This window comes from Pinus tabuliformis, chromosome 4_2, assembly GCF_031772625.1.
Source record: "Pinus tabuliformis cultivar Carrire ecotype Pingquan chromosome 4_2, CPIR1, whole genome shotgun sequence".
Classification (NCBI taxonomy): Eukaryota; Viridiplantae; Streptophyta; class Pinopsida; order Pinales; family Pinaceae; genus Pinus; species Pinus tabuliformis.
Genome location: NC_142304.1, coordinates 241,072,743 through 241,089,266, shown reverse-complemented (window position 1 = coordinate 241,089,266; position 16,524 = coordinate 241,072,743). Strand labels below are relative to the sequence as shown.

Genomic DNA, 16,524 nt, shown 5'->3' with positions numbered 1-16,524 from the left:
ATTTTGATTTGCTTTGATTGTCTCTGGACACTCCATGATCCACGGTGCTCAATGTTTCAGGCGGGCTCGATATGCTATATAGGTTTTTGCTCTCCGCTGTTATACATCATTTTCTGTTGCTGGACTATGGACATATATTTTGGTTACGGTTTGTGTCTTTGATGGTGATTTGTATGTTTTTTTTATTATATTTGGTCATTGAGACAACTGCACTCTGGTCTGTTGTATTTGGCATCGTCTTCATAATTTGGACTATATTTCTGGAAATATAGTGACATGCGTTCTTTTACTTCTGAAAAAAAAAGACTTCGAGTTCGTTTGCAGCGTTGTCTATTTTGATCTTGAGCCAATTGAGCCAATTGGTTCGGTCACACACCTTTATATTTGTCATTAAGGCTGATTCTTTTGTTAGGAGATTGCTAGATCTGAATGCGCCGATGTATCAGGAGTTTTGCACAGTTAATCTTACCCTCAAATACTGTAGAGAATTTGAAAATTCAGATAAGTCTATTTCTCCTTTTTCAAAATATGATTGAATGTAAAATAATGAGTTTTTGTTAATGAACCCCCTCCCCCCTTTTTCCTTAAATTTAATTATTAAAATTCAAACTTTTATGTTACAGATTGGTTGATGTAGAAAGATGTAGAAAGAACCTGGTAGTAACATGTTGGCACACTAAGAGATGACTTACATTCTTTCTGTTCGCTGTTGTTTGCTTGCTTTATCCAGGGGAGGCTGTTGGTGTTTGAAGGCTTCAGAGTTTACCAGGCTGCACAATCTAATTTTTTACAGTCATGTTATTATTCAATTTTGTTCACAACTTCCGAAGGGTTGAGACCAGGGCTCAACTGTTTCGCCACCTCAGCTAACTCCGAGCGAGTATGAAGTTACAAAAACTGGTCTTCTCTGAACTGCACATCGCAGATATAAGCCTCGCCTTGTTGGCAGTTTTCGACTAACTTTCAGTGGTCCTTCAAGCAACTGGATTGAATGTTTAGGAATTAAAGTACTTGAATGAATGGGTTTAAAGTTCCGAGCAGCCTTTATGAATTATTAAGTGAAGGTCCCCAGAGGCGTTGAGCCGATCATGTTGTTGGCTTGAAGCCACGAATTCAAGCTTCGACTAGCATTCTAATAGCTTTTGTTTTTTACACTGAAGTAATCAAAAGGCTGATTTCCTTTTGTCGTTGGTCATAATTTAAATCAAGATATCCTTGTGGATTTATTTCGAAATTAACCCACATTATGCACTTAGATGATCAGATGCCTTTGTAAATTTTTGTTTCAAAATTACAAGCTCTATTTACATTTCAAATTGAAAGTACTCTTCACATTTCAATCTGTTTGAATGAATGAGATCTCGAGAAATTTTTATGAATGCTTATTACCATATTTTTTTAAACCAAAAATAGTTAGATTATCATTGAGTTGGAGGTGGGAAATAATGGTTTGGACTGTTACCCAATATTTGTATTTTATTGTAAAACGGTTTATTCAGAACTTTATTTTATTTTAATCAGTTTAAAATACTTAAATAATAACATCAGTTTAAAATACTTAAATAATAACATCTCATGATTTTTTAAAAATGAATGCTTATTGTCATATTTTTAAATTAAAGACGGATGATCATGGAGTCAATGATCTCCAATTGAACTGAGGCTAAGTGGTTATGGGATACAATGGCGTATTGAATATTTTTTGGATTTAATTATTATGATTTGAGTTATTATTAAGTAATATCTATTTTGATATTAAAATTTTGGAGAATTTTGAGTTTTTTTGCTTTTTATTAAAATAGTGTTTTTCGCTTTAAAAAATAATGTTACATAAATTTATATATACATAAATTTATATATATATATATATATATTATTTTATTTATAAAAAAATAAAAGTACATTTGCGTATTCGGTTAGTATGTCTATAAAGTTTTGCCTAATAAAGTTTTGCCTAAAATATTGTCGCTGCTCAGTAGTATACAGTTTTATACAAATAAAACAGTGACAATACTCAGGGGTAGTGTAGTATACAGTTTCATACAAATAAAACAGTGACAATACTCGGGTAGTATACAGTTTCATGCAAATAAAACAGTGAAAATATTGTCACTGCTCAGGAGTTAACAGTTTTATATCAAAAAAAGAGGTTTTTTTTTTTTTTAGTTTTCTTGATGTTAACAAGTTTGGATAAGAAATGACGGATATGTTTGCTTGTAGAGGCTGTATTTTTACCAAACTAATATATATTTTCACAATTTTATTAGTAAAGAACAAATATATATTTTCAAAAAACTATTATATAAACTTTATTATGTATCTCAAAATTTATATAAAAAGATTGTGCAATATAGAAGAGTTGTGAAGGGCTTCTTAAGTTGTGTTAATGAAAGGCGTTCATTTAATAATTGCCTACTTAGGAAGACTGATTATTCGTTGCTATAAGTCAAGAAAATCTTTGATACATTTGTTGTTTTTGTGTTCATCCATTTCCAATCCACCTTTTCACAAAACATTTGCTTGATTTTTTTTTCTTTGTATGTTTATAAAGATGATCAAATATAATGAACCAAATGAATAATTATTTAGTACAATACATTGGTAAACAGGTAGAACAGTGTAATTTCTGCTTAATTGAGCCATTCATCCAATCTATAACCACTTTTGAGTCACCATAAATGTGAATGGATGAGATATTTTATTTCTTTGCCAGCTTGACAGTAATATTTAGAGCAAAGAGCTCTGCAAAATTATTTGTGGCAGGTCCAATATTTCCAAGAAAGAACAAATGAGAGTTGCTTATATACATTAAATCTCCCACAACATCAGTCGTAGGGAAATGTCAGGTTGCATTGTCAAAAATAATCCTATTTGTATCTTGGCACATAATTGGTTTTGGAAGAGGCAATGAAGGGGATTTTTTAAGAGTAGACATTAAATTTTACCGTCCCAAACTTTGTATGGCTACTCTTAAATGAGTGGCCTTGATTTTTGAAAATAACTTGGTTTGTTTTCAGCCATATTCTCCATGCCACTATCAAAGGAAGGGCTTTATACTTCGATTTATGTTTTGTTTCAAGCCATGATTTTAAACAATCTTCAATGTTGGGACCATTTCAATTATATTCATGCCCTTCTCTATCATGGGTTTCTTTCCATACATTTGGAGTGAAAGGAATTGAGATGAACAAATGAGCAGTGGACTTTCTAAAGCTTTTTCCCAATTGAGGGGGGTCATATGGCCTTGAATGTTGGGCTAGTTGCATGCAATTGAATTTTGGGGAGCAATCGTCAAAAGAGCTTGGCAACCACCAAATTAGGAGATTATATTTCTAAGAGAGGTTGTTTGGTGGTCTCCTTAGGGTATTCATATATCTCTCCCATTCTTTAGCGAGTGCCCCTTCCATATTTAAGAAGGCAGGGGATAGCCAATCTTGATAAAGTTGGGGATAAACCCTTGCTTCTACTTGATTTAGTGCGTAGAATCCTTTTTCATTTAATTTTTGGAAGAGTTGATTAGAGTGGAGATGATCAATTTGGTTGGCAATCCATGGATTTTTTTCCATTAAGGACTCTTTGTCCATTCCCTACTTTCCATTTGAGCCCATTGCCAATAACTGAACAACCTTGGACAAATGCTTTCTAAATAATAGACCCATTTTTATGTGATTTGAGCGGGTTTCTAATCCAGACCGGGGTTATGGAGGGAGCAATGTATTTGTTGATCATGATTTTTGTCCATAGTCCTATACCTTGGAGAATTCTCTAGACTCCCTTTCCAGTTAGAGCGTTTGAGAACTAGAGAAGACTTTTAAAATCCCAATTGCCTAGAAATTTTGAAGTGGCTTTGGATGACTAGGTTGTTAGTGCAAGAGGCCTTTTTTCGTAGTTTCTTGCCTAGAGAAAAGATAATGAAAGCTCTTTGATCTGATGAAGAGTGCCAAGAGGATCTCAAGATAGTGAATCCCAATAAATATGGATAGCTTCAATCATACTCTTACAAAGCATAAGCTTTCCAATTGTAGGGAGCCACTTATTACACCAATATCATATTCTCTTCTCAGTTTTTACCAAAAGCCAATTCTAGTCAACTTTTGAGTAATTAATTGCGTTTAAATAGAAACCAAGGCATTTAAATGAGGCTGCCAACATTTTCAGTGGAACAGAGAAATCTCTAAATAGCTTCATTTTTTCCTTCTCTAATAGACCATTTTCAAAGAGGGAGGATTTTAGTTGATTTATAACCATTCCTATTGTAGATAAGAGATCCTAGAGCTTCTTTAATATAAAAAACTCATTCAATCTACCATTTATGAAAATAATGACATTATGTGTAAAGAGGAGATGAGTAAGAAAACAATTAAGTTCCATTTTTATGCATGAGAAGAGATTATTCCATTTTGTGTTCATGATAGCCTTGTTGAGTCCTTTGGCACCCAAAAGAAAAAGAAGAGGGTATAGTGGGCATCCTTGCTTGAGATCCCTTCCTAGTTTTAAGAAAGGGGATGCAGTTTCATTTATTAATATAGCCATTGAAGAAGTGTTGATACAATTGATTATCTAGGGGACAAAGGAGTGATCAACACCCAAATGTATGAGAAGTACAAATATATAGTCAGTTGACATGATCAAAGGCTTTGGAGAAATCCACTTGAAAGTGTTGAATGGTGTTGTGATGCCAAAATCGATTTTGAATGCTCTTAATATGTCATGGATTACATTAGTTGGAAGCTCCAAATGACAAGAAGCCCTAGTCGCCCTGCACTTATTGAAGGTTTTGTGGATGAGGGTCAATATATTTGGGCTCAAGACCATCATTAATTGATGCTCCTCATCACGTCAATTCTAACGGTATGTGGCACATCATGAGGCTCCTCACCGTTGAGGGGATATGGCTTTGTAAATTCAAAACCCCACTTGTGGTCAAGATCCCCAAAAGGAGATGATGTGACAACTTATCATTAACTATAAAAAATCTTCAAATCATAATGTCCAAGAGGGATTTTGATTAAGAAAATAAAATCCAATACATTGTGGCTAAAGTGTTCTTATTGAGGGTTTTGTCACATTTTATTTTTGGTACCAAAATTTTGGCTCCAAAATAAATTCTAAATTTCACATTTTAAAGTTGAATTTCCCTCTTAAAGGCAAGTCAACCTCTCCTAACCCGCCCCCGCAAATTGATATAAATACAAAGGCCTTTAGTCCTCCAAGAGTATCTTGTGCATTGGTATCTCTTTGAGCATTTGCAACCCTTGCATAGTCCTATACATCTTGTGAAGGAGGTCGTATGTCTTTTGAAGTTTCTGGCTTATGGTTACATCTTTGGTTATGGTTTTTTGGCAAGGGTTTCATTCCTGACATTTTTGTTTTATGTTTCATTTAGCACAGGTTACACGCCAATCCCTGAAGCTCACTCTTTATTCTAGAACATGTATCTTAGATGCTGATCCTTTTTAGCACATGGACGTGAGTTGAAACATTTGGTATAGATTTGTTGGCAGAGCTAAGGTTTTTATAAATGGGACATAATAATGCCTATGGCTAGTATAACTTTGCGATAAAACCTTGATGATATATATATATATATATATATATATATATATATTTAAATTATTATTATTATATATTTATTATTATTATAAGGCCTGCACTGTTTTTTGAGGCAAATTAAGAAGCATTGAGCCCTGTTGAACTATTTAACTTAGAAATGTGACCTGGGCAAATATTCACACTAAACTGAGACATCATTCAAGCAAAAGGTTGTGAAAATTCCACCTGTTTTGTTCCTCCTCACACTTGTGTTGAGAAATCAAGGGTAATAAAATCAAATATTTATTATGTTGATTTCTCTTTTCTTTTGATAGATGATTGTGATTTCTTAATTAAGTTTTTCTTCTTCTTCTTATAATTATTATTTCTTTGTTCATCAAACAACTATCAAAACCATAAAAACAAGGAGACACCAAATGTAGGCACTCAGCCAGGGCAAAACCCCTATGGAGGGGAAACCTAGTCAAGAACTCTTCCTTTAGTAGATTCAAATCAAGATGAGATAGACCAAGACTTTTGACACTGACTTTACCCCTCCATCCATCAAGCTAATCATATAGGACTACAATCGTCCTCTTGTTCAAACTTTGTCCCACAATAATAAATTCATTATGCAACGATAGCATTTGTCCAACATTAGCAATGTTATGCAATTGTAACCTTAACTTTCATCCTGTAATCGACCCTCTTTTCGCCCTTCGTACTTCGTCATTCCCTCTCAAATTGCAAATGCGAGTTCCTTGAAATAGGTCGAGTTTTGCTTGCTATTTATAGTGGTTTGCCACTGTACTTTGGGATGTTATGAGTAATTTGGCAAGCCGACTTCTAAAAAATGAAACTGTAGCTGATTTCAAGGAGCTTGAGGCCGACTTGATGGATGGAGGGTTTAAACATGACAAAATACATTTCTTTCTATAATACAGTGAGCCCAGGAAGCATCCTTTTCATAATAATTTTGATTTTAACTTAATACAAAAATACGAGAGCACTCAATGGGTGCTTTGAACTATTGACCATTGACCCAAGCATGAAACCCATGCGTTAATAAGTCAATAAAATTTCCTTTTCTATCTTTTGACAAATATATTATAACATGTCTCAAATACAATTATGAAGACCGAAACTAGTTACATTTTTCAACAACTCGTTGAAGATCACTGACATTTTGGAGCAAGTGAAGATCATATGAGCCTATTAAGAGTAAGTTACCTTGACATATGCACACATGCTCTGAGGAATAATTTTTGGGTTCAATAAAAGAAAATATTGTGCCATTATTGTAACTCAACGCTTGTGATTTTTGTGTAGCAACTTATGGCGAATTTGAGATACGATGCAAACTATGATAAATAACCATACATCTTTATTCTTGGCTTGTTTTGAAGTCCTTTTTTTGGCATCGTTTGAAGCTAATATCGTTAGCACATTATTCCTTTTGGAAGCAATTCTGAGGCCCAACTAAATCAAAGAATTTGTAGCATTTCAGACATCAGGCACTGTTGTCACTCCTAGAGACAATCCCCGAGTTGAGGAGAAGGGTCAGTGACTAGAACATCTTACAGTCTCTTGAAAATAGATCAATGTTGCTCAAGAGTTAAATATAAAATGATTTAGATCTGGCTCAGTTATCTTACTCAAAGGCGAATAACATTTCATACATTGACAATATTTAGTTCCAAAGAATTACAGTTCAATCATGGTGCCTACACAAAGATAGTGAGGTTTCTTTGATTGTTGTAGTATAGGCGAGGGAAGGAATAAAAGGATGAAATCTGGTGCAGAGGGCTAATGATAGAATCTTATGCACTAAATTTCAGTAGCATCATGAATAGACAAGGGAAATGAAATCAGAAACCATGTGCCCATTTTAAGGCCTTCAATCTTACATCTATAGGTGCCATTTTCCATAGCACGACATAGATAAATTTGACTTACAATATTGAGTTCCAACAACTACAATTATATGTTTTCTAAAAGGAAAGAAACACACATGAAAATGATAAACAAAGATAGGAACACATACTCGACATATCAATGCTTGGAATCACCAAAAGTTTCTTCATCAATCTTTAAGAACAACATGTATTTCATAGAACTTGCAAAATATGTAGAATATTACAACCTCTAGCATGAAAATTGAACCCCTATAAATGAGTTCCTCTTCCCTTTTATAGTGAGAGTCCTAACAAAAACATTTACAAAAATATCTTGTAATGCGACAACTATCTAAACTAATAAGCTGTGCGAGCTTGCCAATGGCCTAACCGTTCTAATTATTACATAACAAACTTGATTCCTTCTTGAAAATAAAATATTTACAAAATTGCCAAAATGGCAGAGATATGTTATGATTCCAAATAAAAAAATATCTTCACTGTTGGCTTGCTTGATCCTTCAAAGTGGATTCATGTTCCCCTATCCATCTTTTCCATGATTCTTGAATGTTAAGAAGTATTGCCAACTCGGGAGGGGAACATGGCTTGATTTATCTCTGGATGCTGAAGATAACCTCTCGCAACGGTGGCAACATTTCAGTGGAGATTTTGGTAAGTGACTTCAAAACCAACCAATTGGTGTGGGGTTTGACCAGAAAATGCCAATTGGCTTCGAGATCAACTTTGCTCAGCTAGTTAGCCCTCTCTATGAACTCAACCCCTTGTTGAAGCCAATTCCTAAGCAAGCTCTCCATATCTGGCAGAGAATCCTTTGGACAAATGGAGATTCGATTAGATTCAAGTAAGGAATCATTAATGGATTCCACCAGGGCATTTGACATCTCTCGAGCATCAATAATGAGCTTTTAACTGAACGTATCCTGGCTTTCCATCCCTTAAGGATGACTGATTTATGCATTGCATCAATTTTAGGAAAGTTAGATTTCCTCCCCTCAGCACTGTCTTGCCATTCTAACATTTCATTAAGGTCCTTCTTGGCTTCATCAAAACATGAGATCATTTCCACTAGCTCATTAGTCAGGGCATTTCCCAATCTGCATTGTTCCTGAATTAAATTCAACTTCTCACAAAATAATTGTTGCTGCCTCTGTAGCCGTATATTCAAATCATGGGCCTCTTGTTTGAAATCCTTCAGCTGAAGGGTTCCCTCCTGTAATTGTTTTATCTTCTGCTGAGATTCTTAGAGTTGTTTATCTTTAGCCTTAATCTCCTCTGCATGTTGAATTTGAAGGGAATTGAATTGTTTTTGTAGCTTTGTCAGTGCAATCTCCTTTTGATCTAGTTGAGCTTGCCATTGTGCTCCCAGTTGTTCTTCCTTATTGATGAGTGCCTATTCCAGAGAGGCAATCTTCTCATCCTTATCCCTTAGTAATTCTTGTACTTCAATGGCTTTGTCCATGGTGGCAGAAGCATATGAACTTGTGAATTGAGTTAACTTTCCAATTTCATTAGTAGGGGCAACTGAAGTACCTTTCCAGAGGACTTCAAGAGGAGAAAGTTGTGAAGTTTTCCCTGGGACTAAGGCCTGGGAATCATCTATCTTCCTTTTCTTCCTTCCTCTTTTTACAACTGCTTTGTGCACAAGGCTGTAAAAAATATCCATTGGGGGGTTCTCTTCAATTTCGAGGAAGATCTCTGAAGTAGGATTGAAAATGATAATCTCTACTTCAGGCCGGGTAACCAATGTTGTCTTCCCAGTTGTGGATTGATTTAGCATGGTGTACTGCTGAGAAGGTGGATTATTTAATGGATTTTGTTTCTAAAAAACAATTTCTCCCTCTAGGACCTCTTTCCATCATTCATCTTTCTTAGATTGCTTCAAGGTACGATCAAGGCCCATAGATTTTGGAAGAAAGTCAGTTGTATGGGATGCAATGGATTTTCTATCCGCTGAAATGCTTATGGTATTTCCCATAGGACTTTAAGAGGAGCAAGTTGTGAATTTTTCCTTGGGACTAAGGCCTGAGAATCATTTATCTTCCTTTACTTCATTCCCCTTTTTACTACTACTTTGTGCACAGGGCTATAAAAAATATCCATTGGGGGGATCTCTTCAATTTCGAGGAAGATCTATGAAGTAGGATTGAAAAGGATAATCTCTACTTCAGGCCGGGTAACCAATGGTGTCTTCTCAGCTGTGGATTGATTTAGCATGGTGTATTGTTGAGAAGGTGGATTATTTAATGGAGTATGTTGTTAAAAAAAAATTCTCTCTCTAGGACCTCTTTCCCTCGTTCATCTTGCCTAGACTGCTTCAAGGCCTGATCAAAGCCCATAGATTTTGGAAGAAAGTCAGTTGTATGGGATGCGATGGATTTTCTATCAACTGAAATGCTCCTGGGATTTCCCAAAGGACTTCAAGAGGAGCAACTTGTGAAGTTTTCCCTGGGACTAAGGCCTGCGAATCATTCATCTTCCTTTTCTTCCTTCCTCTTTTTACTACTGCTTTGTGCACAAGGCGATAAAAAATATCCATTGGGGGGATCTATTCAATTTCAAGGAAGATCTCTGAAGTAGGATTGAATAGGATAATCTCTACTTTAGGCCATGTAACCAATGGTGTCTTCTCAGCTATGGATTGCTTTAGCATGGTGTATTGCTGAGAAGGTGGATTATTTAATGGAGTCCGTTGCTGAAAAATAATTTCTCCCTCTAGGACCTCTTTCCCTCGTTCATCTTGCTTAGACTGATTCAAGGCCTGATCCAAGTTTGGGTCCACTGTATGCATTTGTCCTTCAGGATCTAAAGAACCAAATGTTTCTATTTGTTGTTGTTGAGGAGGGACCACTGGTTAGGAGGAACTTCCTTGCTAAGTAGATATTGTGGTGTCCTTTAAAGATATTTGTCCTTGTAGAGTAAGTTGCAACAAATCTAACGACAAGGGGGAAAATATTGCATCTTTGAAGGTGAGGAACTGTTGTCACTCCTATACTAATAACTCCTCATTCACCCTTTTCAAAACTGAATTGTAGGAAGCTGCTTTGACGAACAAGTCATCGAACTTATTTTCTTCGTGGAGGAATATTATGATACCAGAGTTTAGGGCTACTTGCTTCGCTACTCCATTTGGTCATAAGGCCTGGTTGGAATGGTGGCAAACTTTAATACCTCAATAAGTTTCAACTTCTTTTTAGCATGCCCATAATTGGCCAAAGATAATATTATGAAATGCAACAGGAATTCAGGCCAAACCTTTTTGTTGGAATCTTTTAGGGCTTTGCTAATGCCATGACCAACTGTTTGATATGCCACCTCTCTCAATAGCAGCTTGTCTAGAACATAGAGTTGCAATACATGTGGGGGTGCATGGTTGCCCAAGACTCTGATATAGGTGAATGAATCTTCACCAAACCAATTCCCAATTCTCCTAAGGTTTTCCATGGCTTCTGGAGACATTTTGGGGGGCTTGTTTTCAAATATGACTTCATAAATTGGGATCATTACCTTGTGACAAAATTTATGGAAATGACCAAAATAATTGGTTTCCCATAGTACATTATGATATGTATGAATTTGTGAGGGGTCAGAGATGGTCCACTTCCATCCTATGGCTAGAAAATCAAGGGAATAACAGAGGGAGTCCATGACATAGGCTGACATATAAAAGGGAGGGGTTTTGTTCTCTGAGACACTGTGGGCTGAACACAAAGGTAAAACGCGTTTGGCCAAGTTATTGGATAGTATAGTGGCCTAATCAACGATGTACCCCTCAGAAGCCCCATCAATTAGATGAACACAACTGTTAGAGAATTCAAAGATGTTCAGATACACATGTAGCATGAAAAGCATGATAGCTACTTGACTAAAAGGAGAAGCGAGGTAATCTATAGAGTACTTACCATCTTCCTCCTTTTTGTGTTTTTTCTAGTCACTCCTGTAGTATTTAATCGAATCAATTGGATCCCCGTTATTTTTAGAGAAGTATTCTACATACTTCTTTCCATAGACACATTGAGGGTCTAGCAGGTGGTACATCTCCTAAAAGGACTTTGTTGAGAACAATCCAGTCGTCGTGTCCTTTCGAGTGTGGAACTTCATTTCCATGATATCCACCATTTCAATAACCCATCTAACCATGTCTTTTTAGGGTAGAATCCAAGGCCTCACTCCAATGCTATGCAGGAAAGAATTCGTTACGTCTTGTGGAGTTGCCTCTGAGGTGGGGGTTTCATCGTCAACCACGACTATTTTGATAGTCATCCTGGGGCCTTCATCTTCAAAATAATTATAGATAGCTTCCCATGAGGAATTTCTCGAATCCCTGGTACATATTGTGTTTGAAAGCAATCCTGCTCGTAGTATTTTTTCATCAATGGTTTCTTTGAATGGGTCGACTGACTACTGTATAGGCGCTTTTGACTTCCCCTTATCTTTCTTCATTTTTTCTTGACGAGGGTGGTGGAGGCTTCCATGGTAAGCAAAAGGAATTAAATGCTGTGAGTGCACATATTTCCTTAATCTAGTGGACAATCAAGCGAATGCAGGTGCGGGTAGATGGAGTGGCTTGACACAAAATATATTTAAATATACAAGTTTAAATTGCAATGGTCGATGAGCAGGGTACAATGGTTAGTTCGTGGGGGGTTTTTAGCCAGGAAAAGGGAAAAGGTGGCCCAGGGGGAGATACATGGCAGAGGAAAAGGGAGGAGGGTGATGTATAGAACAGTCTCGTGCTCTCTTTCCACGCTCGAGTGATAGTGGTCCCAACTGCTGATGTGGTTTCCGCGTCGGCCTGATAGGTAACATGCATGTTTTACCTCCTTTGGTAGGGTGCTTGAGCAGACTTGGAGGAAAGGCTCGTACCCCCCAAATTATTTTGGGTTGTGTTATATTCTTTCCACGTAGTTAACAGGGGGTTTGAAGGGCACCCGTAACCCCACTTTATGGGGTCCGGGGCAGCGGCCTGGAAAATTTTGGTTTTGGATCCTATGTTAGGTTGGGCGGACCCACCTATGGTTTTGTGCATGATTTTCGCACATGTTTTTTTTGGACACGATGGTTTTTAGTCCATGGTATTGGACGCGATGGTTTTCGGTCCATGGTATTGGATGCTTCGGCATGTATAAATATGTATTGTAACATTGAAAGGAAAATAATGAAAAATCAAGCTGGTAGTCCCAGTTTTGGGATCCACGGGAAAATCTCTGTGTATATGTGTTATGCTCTCGCATTGTTTATTTTCTGTGTTTTAGAATTCGTATGCAGGTAATTTTTGTATGGGGTTGGAACCTACATTTGGTATCAGAGAAGTTTTGGCTTCAAGGGGATGCCTTTGTTGCTGAGGGGTTTCGCTTGGGCCTGTGGTAGAACCTGTTCAGTGGGAGATCTGCGAGATCGATTCTAGTGGTGAAAGAAGATGGCAAGCAATGGAAAGATAAAGATCGAGAAATTTAATGGTCAGAGTTTTGAGTTGTGGAAACTCAAGATGGAGGATCTATTGGTGGATAAAGATCAGTGGATCGTGGTAGATCCGAGTACTAAACCAACAGGAGTGTCCGATGAAGAATGGAAGAAGTTGGATCGGAAGGCAAAGAGCACAATACAATTGTGTGTCTCAGATTCAGTATTGCTGAATGTATCAGGGGAAGCTAAAACAAAGGCTTTGTGGGACAAGTTAGGGACTTTGTACCAATCTAAGTCTCTAGTGAATAAACTGTTCCTGCGGAAAAAGCTATATAACCTGAGGATGAAGGATGGAGACTCGGTGACAGAGCATCTGAACGCATTTAATACTGTGGTAAGTCAGTTAGCATCTGTTGATATTAAAATTTCAGATGAAGATAAGTGCATCAGTTTGTTGTGTTCTCTACCAGATTCGTGGGATAGTTTGGTTATTGCAATAGGTAGCAATGCAACTGCCTTGCAGTTTGATGAAATAGTCTCATCTTTGCTAACGGAGGAGATGAGACGGAAAAATATGGAGAGCCAGAATGGTGATGCCTTGTCTGTACGAGGACGGTCCCAGAACAGAAACAAAAATAAGTCATCGAGTGGGAGATCTAAATCTAGAGGGAGATCTAAATCTCCAGGAAAACCTGTAAAGGTGGTGTGCTGGAAATGTGGAAAGGAAGGCCACTTTAAAAGGGACTGTAAATCTAAAGTTCCTGACAAAGGAAAGGGATCTGATGAGGCTCCTTTTGCAGAGGCGAAAACCACCTCAGATGAAGGTGGGGATGTGTACTTGGCTTCTTCATGTACACATGTAGATCATGAGGCATGGTTGATTGACTCAGGTGCATCCTTTCACTTCACTCCCCATAGAGAGTGGTTCTGCGAGTATGAGAAATATGATGGTGGTGATGTCTTCTTGGGGGATGACAGGAAGGCTAGAATCATTGGTCGCGGAAAAGTAAAGTTGAAGTTGCAAGGTGGAAGGGTTAGTGTTGGAGAGGTAAATCCCCTCTACGGATAGAGGCGATCCCTACTAGCCCAGCAAAGGTCTAGCAACAATCAAACAACGCTGCTATGCATGTTCCTAATTACAATTAAACAAGAGGTAAAGAGCACCTACTTGGATTCCCGCACTGTCGTTTGACGAAGAGATGTTGCCTTCGCTCCTTCGCTTTGGCTGGTCACAATCCTCCGCGATCCCCGCGAATAGATACCTGCACACACGAAGAGGAAACAAACACAAGCGTGAAATCTAGTAAAAGTAACCATACATCAGTCAGAAAAGATGTAATTCACATTTAACCATTGCAAGTACAAATGAGAATGGAACAATAATAGCAGTCATCTATTATTAATCAGAATAGAGAAGAGTACAACCAAATGTTCTGACGTCGGTAACCTTCTCAGGAGGGGCCAGTCAGCATGTATCTCAAGCATTCACCTTTGAGGATGATTCTCCCAAGACAAACAACTCTCTCTCACACACAAGCAACACAAATCAACCTTCCCTAAGCAATCAATCACTTCCACACCTAGCACACCAAATACCTATAGTAGCAGCAATCCGAGCACTATAAGCTCTATACAATCCAAGCTATGTCTAACTAGCTGCTCATGGTAATGGTGGAAGTATATGTAGGAGAAGGAGCCTCCTAAAAGGGTGGAAGGATGAGCTTATCTTCAAGGGAAGGTTGTTGCAAAGGGTCGAACAGACATGCCATAGAAGGGAGTTGACATTCACAAAGCTAACAACCAAGCCTGGAGTGATCTGGAAGGCTGGCTGTTTGAACAAATTCGCCCAAACTGGATCAGCGCGGATTATGAGGCAACTGACGCGATGTCGCCGCGTCTACATAACTGGGACATTCATGTCAGCGCGGAAGAACACGGGAAAGGCGCGCTGGCGACCAGCGCGGGAAAGTGATGTCCTTCCGAGCTGGCAGCGCACGAAATACACTATGGAGCGCCAGTCATCGCGGGTATTTCGCAAACAGACGCGCTGATGAATAGAACTTTAGAAAAATGGGTTTTTGGGCCAGTTCAGAAGGCATGAACTTAGTGATTGGCACAGTAGGGTGACTGACAAGAAGGCAGTGACAAATTACTGTGTAACAGATGCCCCCTAAAGCATGAAGACCGAGAGAGTGGGAGGGGTGAAATGCTTTACAACACACGCCGAACTGGAACACCACCAGGAAGGACCGAAATATCTCTGATAATCAAGTACATGCAGTCTAGGCATGGGCGCAGCCATCCAAAAAGACATGCGAAAAGGTCTGTTGGAATGGACGCAACCACCCAGCTAAAGAGACCATAATAATGATAAGGTATGGTCGCAGCCATCCATGACGACTCAGGTATGGGCGCAGCCATCCATCAATGAGTCATGTAATGATCATCCACAAAATCGCAACCTGGACCATAACAGACAGGGATCCAGGGTCTTGCGCTCCGTCCCGATCCGAACAAAGTACAAGTTCAAGCATGTGAATATATGGGTTGAAGTCGAACATGCATGAACATCGTCTGATTACCAGTCAATGATGAAAACTGTTAACAGACGCGAGAGGTACCACCAATAATGACAATGGCCCTCAAGGTACTATAGGTACAATCCGCGGCATGTGAATCAATGAGCTGGTGTCGAACACCCACGGAATCATTCGATCGGAGGCCAATGATGTAAACCTCGCGTCGAACACGAAGAACCTGCCATTGAGGCATGCAGGCTCTAAGGCACCTGAAGGGAGTCTCTAAGTCACCTTCCCGGATAATGAACTGAAGTCGACAGGAAGTGACCTTGATCGAAGGTGGGCCATAATGTTTCCCACATCATCGACGCGAGACAGAGGAAAAATGATTTGTGTGAGATAGCAGATGAGGTTGTATTATTGCAGAGGTCAACTTCTCTTGAACATATCGGCGGCACTGTAGCGGGTTTGGCAGTATTTGACATCAAATGAGAAAAGGGTATAGTGATGATGGCAATGGGCAGATGAGAGGTCGAATAGGATAACCCAAACCCACGGAGGCCAGTGAAAAACAAGATGAGATGGTCCCACCCAGACACGAAGCAGAAGAGTGCCATGTTCAAGAGCGACATACTGCCGACACGACCATGATTACAGTTCCATTTTCCCCACCATTTCTGGCGGGTACCCCGGTTATTTTTGGATGACAAGATTGACGGGGATAGCATATGCTTGAAGAGTGTCATTTTGACAATGTCCGATGTCATCAAGTGTTTAACGAGCCTGACAAAGGAAAAACTCGGCGTCTTTTCTTGTTTAGAGAGCCTGAAAAGACAGCAGAAAAGAAGACTCCAGGGGGGTCCTTTTTCGTACAGTTGTGTCTCTCGAGCCCGAAAAAGTATAAAACAATGCTCGAAAGAACCGCCCGACCATTACGATCGAGGAGTACTTTTCGTAAATAGTGTTCTTGACCCGAAAAAGTAAAAAAGCGGTCGAAAACACGTCGTTTTAGAGCCGATAACGAGTGCGAAACGACAAACACCCGACAATCTTTTTAAGTTATACGGTCGGAAAAAGAGCTTAAAATGACCGCCTCTCGTTCCCTTTAACGAGCTGAAAGGAGGCTCGGCCATCTTTTCTCGTTTTATGTCGGA

General features: G+C 38.6%; 1 protein-coding gene across 1 annotated transcript in view; it reads left to right on the top strand.

Moving 5' to 3' along the window:
• LOC149168930 (uncharacterized) overlaps positions 1-1,183 on the top strand; it is a 48,865-nt gene extending 47,682 nt beyond the window's left edge. Inside the window, exon 13 of the mRNA XM_089425020.1 lies at positions 731-1,183. Within this exon, the coding sequence (XP_089281146.1) occupies positions 731-750 (20 nt within the window). The 3' untranslated portion in view covers positions 751-1,183. The remainder of the gene's footprint in view (positions 1-730) is intronic.
• Positions 1,184-16,524: the final 15,341 nt, after the last annotated feature.